The 9,018-nt window shown below is 37.4% G+C and overlaps 1 protein-coding gene across 1 annotated transcript in view; it reads left to right on the top strand.

Moving 5' to 3' along the window:
• The first annotated feature begins 2,061 nt into the window (after positions 1–2,061).
• LOC107553936 (uncharacterized) overlaps positions 2,062–9,018 on the top strand; it is an 18,066-nt gene continuing 11,109 nt past the window's right edge. Inside the window, 8 exon segments of the mRNA XM_016236282.1 lie at positions 2,062–2,072; positions 3,107–3,242; positions 4,429–4,617; positions 4,856–5,868; positions 6,520–6,609; positions 6,689–6,841; positions 6,925–7,102; positions 7,184–7,285. Of these exon segments, the coding sequence (XP_016091768.1) occupies positions 2,062–2,072; positions 3,107–3,242; positions 4,429–4,617; positions 4,856–5,868; positions 6,520–6,609; positions 6,689–6,841; positions 6,925–7,102; positions 7,184–7,285 (1,872 nt within the window).

Raw genomic sequence — 9,018 nt, 5'->3', positions numbered from 1 at the left:
GAGTGTTACAAGCTCTTGGTGCATAAAGAAGATCTGTAAAGTTACAAAGACTAAAGTCTCAAATCCAAAGAGATATTCTTTATAAAAGTTAAAAGTCAGCCACGCCTACCTAAAATGGCTGGTTCTAACACGCCCCCACATATCTACGTCACTATCTGGGAAGATTTGCATAACACCGCCCAAGTGTTCACGCAAAGAAAGAAGGCGTAACTTTTATTCTCGCTGTAGTATTGTTGCCGCCGCCACCATGTCCTGAAGGCGCTGTGTGCTTTGTTGTGAAAGCGAAACTACTTTGTTTGGCCTTTCAAAAGAGGATGATATCGTTTCGTCATGCCTGGAGCTGATCCTTGCTGGTCGCTGAGGAAATACTTAAACTTTGCGCTGTTGATCGCCGGATCGGCTTTCACCGTGGACGAAGAGGAGTCCAGCCCGGGGGCGTCACATGTGGTTGGCGCATATGGTGAGGGACGTAACATTTCCGTCACATGCTTGAGGAATTCGGCCAGTCACAATGCTCCGGATAGATGGCCAATCAGAGCACACCTCGCTTTTTCAGACCGATGAGCTTTGTAAAAATCGACGCGTTTCAGAAAGGCGGGGCATAGAGGAGAAACAGTAATGTACAGTATATGGAAAATAATGTGTTTTTTTAACCTTAAACCGCATAAACACATTTCATTACACCAAATACACAAAATAATGTTATTTTTAGCAACATCATATGACCCCTTTAAGCTATCAATTGGTTTGTCTTTTTTATTTACTTAGGTGTCTCTTTCTTGTTGTTATTATTATTACATAACCAAAATCACATAACTAAATACCAATAAAATTACTTAAAGTATATACCACTATATATCAACAACACATTATTAATATCTTATTGATTAGCACTTTTTTTTTTTTTAGAAAGAACTCTTCAACATCTATATCAATTATATTGCATTGATCATCTCTTACTGACTTGACATATGTCACACTCTTTCAAGTGAGCTGGAGAACGTCTCTCTCTTGCAGACCTTCTCAGATTTGTAAATTGGTTAGTCTCCTTTTCAACAACAGTCATTTCTAGTGATTGTCCTTTCTCAAGGGCAGACATCTCCTTCTCTGCAGGTGCATTGACAACATCCGCACTCGGTAATGCACAAGTGTCACCATCCTGTTCATTCTCTGTGGGCGGTACAGTCTCGAGCATCTTGTCGGTACTGCGAGTTCTTATTTGGTCCACATGCCTTTTCACGGTCGTTCCATGTCCTAGAGCGGTCTTGTATGAAAGAGGTCCGGTACAACTTTCCACTACTGCAGGAATCCATTTTGGTCCACCACTGTAGTTCCTGACATACACAGAATCTCCAGCTTCAAAACTTCTGAGTTTGCAACTCTTGTCATGGCCTTTTTTTTTGTTTCTGTTGTTTTTTTGGTCTTAACATCAGGAAGGAGTATGTCAAATGTGGATCTCAACTTCCATGACATTAACATCTGAGCAGGTGACAACCCAGTTGTTGCGTGAGGAGTGATTCTATAATTAAACAAGAATCTTGCTACTCTTGTCTCCACACTGTCACCTTTCATCTTTTTCATCCCCTCCTTGAAAGTTTGAACAGCGAGTTCAGCTAGGCCATTTGAAGAAGGATGGTAAGGAGCTGACGTTACATGCTGAATGCCATTCCTCTTCATGAAAGTTTCAAACTCTTCACTTGTAAAGCACGTTCCATTGTCTGAAACTAACATTTTAGGCAATCCATGTGTACTGACACACATTTTCAGTTTCTCAATGGTCATTTGGGAAGTGGCATGTGTGACAGGAAAAACTTCTATCCACTTGGAATGAGAATCTTCCAGAATTAGGAACATCCTTCCTAAGAAGGGCGGTGCATAGTCTACATGAAGTCTTTCCCAGGGTGAGCTCGTCCACTCCCACGGGTGCAAAGGGGCTTGAGCAGGTGCCTTTTTTAAACTTTGACACACTTCACATTTCTGCACCACTCTCTCTACATCCTGATCCATACCAGGCCACCACATGTATGATCGGGCCAATCCCTTCATTCTCGACATGCCGGAATGGGTCTGATGTAACTGTTTCAATACAGCTGCTCAACCTTGTGATGGTATAATGACTCTCGCTCCCCAAGTCACACATCCTTCCTTGACACTCAGAGCATCTTTCCTATTATAGTACAGTAACAGTTGTGGCTCTGCTTTCTCAGGCCAACCCTTTAATACATACTCATGTACCTTGGAGAGTGTTATGTCATGAGATGTCCACTTCCGAATTTGTTCTGCACTTACAGGTGAGTCATCCATTTACTCCATCATCAGCACTTGATCATTAGTGTCATCAGGTTCTCCCTCACCTGGAACTGGAAGTCTACTCAGCGCATCAGCATTTTGGTGGTACTTTCCTGGCTTGTACACAATGTTGTACTGATATGCTTGTAACATCACAGCCCACCTTTGCACTCTGGGTGATCCCATTTGAGGAACTGCCTTCTTCTCACAGAACAAATTGATCAAGTGCCTTTTTTTTGCAGGGCATGAGGCACAGATCTAGGTCTGAAAAACATGAAGAGTAGCAGTAGTGCCCCTTAATGTCCCAAGCTCCTCTTTGAACACTTCCTCATGCTTGGATAGCACCTGTTGCAACGTCATCATCTCCGACTGAAGCAAAGGGTAACCTCATCTTCGATTCCATTAGCCACGAAAAATTGCCCCAGTATTTCAGAGTACTCTTCCCATGTTTGAGCTTTTGCATCAAATGTTGCTAGTGAGCCAATAGTTCCTGTAGCCATGCTTCGTCTTCTTCTCTTTATCCCTTTTTAGATTCATCTGTTTCCCCCACAGCCAGTTATCAGCACATTGCTCTCTCTCCCTCTTTTTTTATAGTTATCCGTTTTTGCAAATGAACTCTATATAAACTTAGAACAATTCTCTACAAATCACATACACTTGGATACATGTATTTATAAATGTAAAAAAAATAAATCCTACAACTTCTCTTGCATGATAAATACCAGTATTTAGTTATCAATGAACTTCTTTAACATTACTCAGTCCAATGAATTTTCACTTTTCCAATAAGCTGTTCCCTTTTTTTCTTTCGAACCAGGCAATCTTGGGATGTGTGTAGAGAAGTACCAATCATTCAAGATGAGCTGAGGCCAAAGAAACGAGTGCAGTGTTTGAAATTGTTCTTGTGTGCCATTGTTGGCGTACTTGTCTTCACACTTGTGCTGCTCAGTAAAGTGAGCTTCTTTATTAATCACTGGCTAATCATTTTATAGATGATGGAATAACAGTTAAAGCGATAGTTCACACAAAAAATGAAAATTTGCTGTTAATTTACTCACTGTAAGATGGTGACTTTTTCTTCAGTAGAACAGTGAAGAAGATTTTTAGCCGAAACTGTGGTCCATGGTGATAAAAATGCAACTCAGCAGCTAGGCTACTGTTTTTTGAGAATAATAATAAAAAGCATATCAAGGAACACAAAATGAATACACGTGGCTCCTGACGATGTATTGATATATCTAATAAGTAGTTTGTTTACGCAATCATGCAATGACATACACAATTACTGTATATTATTAAATCACCCATTAATTAAGTGAAGCCTGGATGTCTAAAGCATATAAAGTGAATAAACTTGCCTTCATCAGCTCACCTTTTTACGTAAACAATATCACTAGCACATTGGTCTTCAGTGACTGTTACTGGAGTGACTGTCAGGCACGTCCGAAAGTGAGTTTTGATTTAGTAACTTGTAGATCTATGCTGCTTGAGCCACGAACTGTTCAAAACGTTCAGTCCGTTTTGATGAACTGGTTCAAGTAGTTCACCAAAAAGAATCAGTTCAACAGAAAGATTTGTTCGCAAACCAAATGGACTGTTTGCCTGAGGCTATGGATTAGGGATTAGAGGTAATAATGTTGTAAAATAATGTTCAGTTTTTTGCACAGGCTGATCGTTTCTCTTCATACGACCTCAATATATCGTCAGGAGTAATCTGGCAGGGGTCAGAAGTGGGCACAACACCGGTTTTCTGTTGATTTGTGCTACCCTGCCAGATTTTGCTACCTCCCATTAAAACAGTAGGTAGTACAATTCGACAACGAAAACTGCTACCTGTCAAATTATGGTTTATTAACGTCTGCACCTACCACAACCCTAAACCTACCCAGTAATGCAAATACAGTAATTATGTGTTATTCGCAGTTGTGGCTAGAAGGGATACAGCCACGGCCGGTGTTCCAACTAAAAATCTTCTTTACTGTTCTACTGAAAATTTTTTATAATAATAATAAGTCACCTATTCATCTTGGATGGCCTGAGGGTGAGAAGGTAAATTAACAGTGAATTTTCATTCTCCACTTTTCATTATCCACTTAGCTATATTACAAAAAAGATTGAAGATCTTTTTTGTCTTTACAGACATCATTTCTGCTTTTGATAACATTTGGGAACAATCAAACTGAGATAATATGTTCAGAACAAAAACCGACCGCCCTGCTTGGCATTGGCTTTGTTCTGGTTGGACCAAGTGTTCTCCTTCTGCTAAAGAGCACATGGAAGTTCTTTTTCAAAAGTGCAACCAGGCCCTCTAAAAAAACTATTTTTTGGGTAAGCAAACACAAGTGTTTAATGAATAGATTTATACTCTGTAAAAAAGTTGTTAATAAAGATTATTAGAGTGTGTTTTTCAAATTTTTTACTTGTTTCTTGGTGATTGTTATACTTACTAACAATTTCTAATTGAATATTGTTTTTACATCCAATTTTGTTTTAAGTCTAGTAAGCAGCATAGAACCTGATTTTGATGGCCATAACCATTCTGACTTTGATTCGAACTTTCTTATAGGTTCTGTGTGTTGAGTTCCTGGTAGCACTGGGAGCAGCAGTTCTAACAATAGTAGCCATGCCACATTTTGACATTGTCACCAATGTGATGATACTAAACAGCGTGAGCATCCTGTCCGCAGTGTTCCAGGTGGTCGCTGAGTGCCTTGCCAAAGAGAGAAAGCGGCTTATAATGCTCCCCGTATGCTCCATTTTCTTAACCGTCACAGGTTATATGTTCTTTGCGATCAGTTATTTGGTATTCGAAAGTTCCTTAGAGATAAATATATCAATTGGCCTTGCCATCATTGGGACCATCTGTGTTTCTGTGAACTGGTGGGAGAACTACAGCATGCTTTTTGCTGTACCATTTCTAGAGGACATTTCCAGAGACATCGCTCAGTCCCGTAACGTGGTCTGCATCATCTCCAGTTTGATGAGAATCCTGGTTACATCAGCTGTGGTTGGAGCTTATGTTCCTCTGTCAGGTCGAGAATGGAAATCGGTCAAACTCGTCTTCGAAACAGTTGTTGTTTCATTGGTGGCGATCCAGATTGCATCCTCTGCCTTGTGCCGCTGGTTTGGGGTTGTGGCTTGTAAGATGCACGCCCTGCGCCGCAGCTTCGTCCTGCCCATGTACCTGGCCTCGATCACAGTTTTGGCCGTGTTTTTTGTTCCAACTGCAGTCAGGCTCCCAAAGTCTAATCAAACTTCTACCTTTTTTGAGACCTTTCAGCCAAACTCCAGTGACGAATGGTTGCATTTGATGTTGACTGATGCTGTAAGAACTCTGAACACCAGAGACATTATGGTACACAAGAAGACAGGAGGACTGGCCTGTTTGGGCTGCTCTGCTCTGAGCTGGTGGCTGGGACTCATGCTCAGTACAGTTTACATCTGGTACCTGAAGATCCATCGAATAGAAAGAACCCAAGATCTGTTTGTGCGACGCATGTATGAAGGAGCATTTCTGGAACAGTCCATGTTGTTAAACACCCGTTTTGAAATCAGAAAGAGAATCAAGGAGAAGAAGTGGTAAGTGTTTTTACTTTCTAAGTATGGTTGCATATATTGGTAAACTATCAGCCAATATTAGAGATTTTTTTTATTTATCCATATCAATATTGAATATTTATTGGTGAACTGGTAAATTTATTTCATTTAAATCTTACATTGAATATCCATTTTAACACTTCATTATAATGCTATGATGCCTAAATTCAGTTATGGCGTTTATTGTTATTATTATTTTTATTTATTTTTTATTTTTTAATGTTTAATTTTTTATTGTATTGTATTTAGACAAAATACCCCAAAAAATGTAATTACAAATTAGATCTGTTTGATGTCTTAGTTCTCTTTCCTAGATGTGAGATTAAAAGACCACATGGAAATTTTGCTTAAATCTCACACTTATAGATGTTTCATCTGAGAAATATACCCCTGTGCTTTCACATGTATCTCCTCTAGAGTTTTAAAAGCATTTCAGCATTTCAAACTGTGCACACATTTACCAAAATACTGGCAATAAAATACGTCTGCAATAAAGCCCTGCTTCAAAAGGATCTCATCAGATTCTTCCAAAACCAATATATGAGAACTTCAAATCTGTTAAACTATGAAAGACCAAACTTTTCTTTGGATTTCTTAACATGAAATGACATAAATATTTAATGTACTCTTCAGTGCAAAAGAAACCATCAGAGTGTTTCTGTGTGCAACGATGTGGCATGAGACCTACGATGAAATGATGAAGATAATCATCTCTATGTTCAGGTAAACATAGACAACATTTACTCAACTTGTAGAAATTTCAGTTGAATTGTAATTGCAATACTATTTCTTTTATTACCAGGCTTGATAAATACAGGCCTAAGACTGACAAACAAAGTGATGTCGAGTTTGAATTCCATATTTATTTTGATGATGCTTTCAAGGATGTTAATAATGGAAAGCATGCAAATGAATATGCTGAAATTATTGTGGATGTAATTAAAGAAGTTTACACGTAAGAATCCTCCAGTTATATCTGTTTATGTGTTCTGAGAACTTATGTGCAAGACTAATCTACTAACACTTCACATACATTAGCATTTTCAGTGAAGAGGAGCCATGTATTTTCAAGCAGAAGGCAGCACTACCACACCAGAAGATCATAAACACCCCTTATGGGGGTCGACTGGAATACACTCTCCCTAAAGGCAATTTGATGATGGTTCACCTCAAAGACAAGACACTTATCCGTCACAAAAAAAGATGGTCAGATAAGGTAAGATTCATTAAAGACCCTGTTAAAATGGATCTACAGATGTTTTCTACCCACTTTTTCACTAATAATCTTTGTTTGCAGATAATGTACTTGTATTACATTCTTGGCTGGAGACTTAACAGACAGTACTTTGAAGAATTTGAGGCAGGTAAAGAGCTGGATTCCCTTAAGGAGAGACTGAAGGTTAGTGGCTTAACTTTAGACTTCATTACTAGTTTTTTTTTCTAGAAAGAATACAATATGTAAGAAAAAGTGAAGACGTCGAAGATCTTGATGAAGAATAACTTTTATTACAGAATAGCAGTGACAAAGTACAGGCACTTCGGATTCAGCGGAGTCAGAATGAACCACGAACATCCTAAGCTCAAACGTTTTATACTCTATTACGTTCATCTTCCCGCATGTAAATGAAGTTTCGTCTTAAATGTAAATTGCGGATAACAATGAAAGTGATAGCCTTCCGTTCCTACATCTTTGGTAGTCTTTCAGGTGGAAACAATCAAATGTTAAGGTGCAATTATATTCAAGTACCCTTTTGGTCAGCAGATGGTTCTTCCCACGCCATAGGTGACGATTGACGAAGTAACGTTCAGGAGATACTACACTGTAAATAGGTTGCTGTAAATTTTACAGTAACTTACTGGCAGCTGGATGCTAGTAAATTACCGTAAAAATGTTTACAGTATCATTACTGTAATGGCATTTACAGTACAATAATGTCTTTACTGTATTTTATTTACAGTATTATTACCGTATTTTCATTTACAGTATCAGTACTGTAATGGCATTTACAGTACAATGTCTTTACTGTATTTTATTTACAGTATTATTACCGTATTTTCATTTACAGTATCAGTACTGTAGAGTTTATTTTCATTTAGTTTAATCATTTTTTACCTGTAAAAACAATCCAATTGTGGTACTGCACCATGATTTTTACCATCCCAGCCCCCCCCCCCCAAAAAAATCACAATAACTCATGAGCTTTAGTTCTTATAATATAATTTTTAATTGTTGAACATTTTCTTTTTAAAAGTACAAATGACAAATCTTGACCTCTCAGATGCACTAACTTAAAAAAGGACATCACCACAGTCCCCTGGGGACTTTGTATCATGGAAAAACATACACATACTGAAAAGCAAAAATTAGCAAGTACACTACCAGTCAAAAGTTTTTGAACAGTAAGATTTTTAATGTTTTTTAAAGAATTATCTTCTGCTTTGATCCAAAATACAGCAAAAGCAGTAATATTGTGATATATTTTTACTACTTAAAATAACTGCTTTCTATTTGAATATGTTCAAATGTAATTTATTTTTGTGATCAAAGATGAATTTTCAGCATCAATACTCCAGTCTTCAGTGTCACATAATCCTTCAGAAATCATTCTAATATGCTGATAAACATTTTTTTATATTATTATCAATATTTAAAACAGTTGAGTAAATTTTTTTCAGGATTCTTTGATGAATAGAAAGATCCAAAAATCTGCATTTATCTGAAATAAAAAGCTTTTGTAACATTATATACTATACCATTCAAAACCTTGGAGTCAGTATAATGTTTTGGGGGGGGGAAGAAATGATAGAAATTACTACTTTTATTTAGCAAGGATGCTTTAAATTGATCAAAAGTGATGATAAAGACATTTAGAATGTTACAAAACATTTCTATTTCAGATAAATTATGTTCTTCTGAACTTTCTATTCATCAAAGAAACCTGAAAGAAATCTACTCAGCTGTTTTCAACATAATAATAACAATAATAATAATAATAATAATAGTTTTCTGAGCAGCAAATCAGAATATTAGAATGATTTCCAAAGGATCGTGTGACTAGAGTAATGATGCTAAAAGTTCAGCTTTGATCACAGGAATAAATTACATTTTAAAATATATTCAAATACAAAACA

This window comes from Sinocyclocheilus grahami, unplaced genomic scaffold, assembly GCF_001515645.1.
Source record: "Sinocyclocheilus grahami isolate Dianchi unplaced genomic scaffold, SAMN03320097.WGS_v1.1 scaffold487.1, whole genome shotgun sequence".
Lineage (NCBI taxonomy): Eukaryota > Metazoa > Chordata > Actinopteri > Cypriniformes > Cyprinidae > Sinocyclocheilus > Sinocyclocheilus grahami.
The sequence above is the reverse complement of the archived record's forward strand: the minus strand, read 5'-3'. Positions and strand labels throughout refer to the sequence as shown.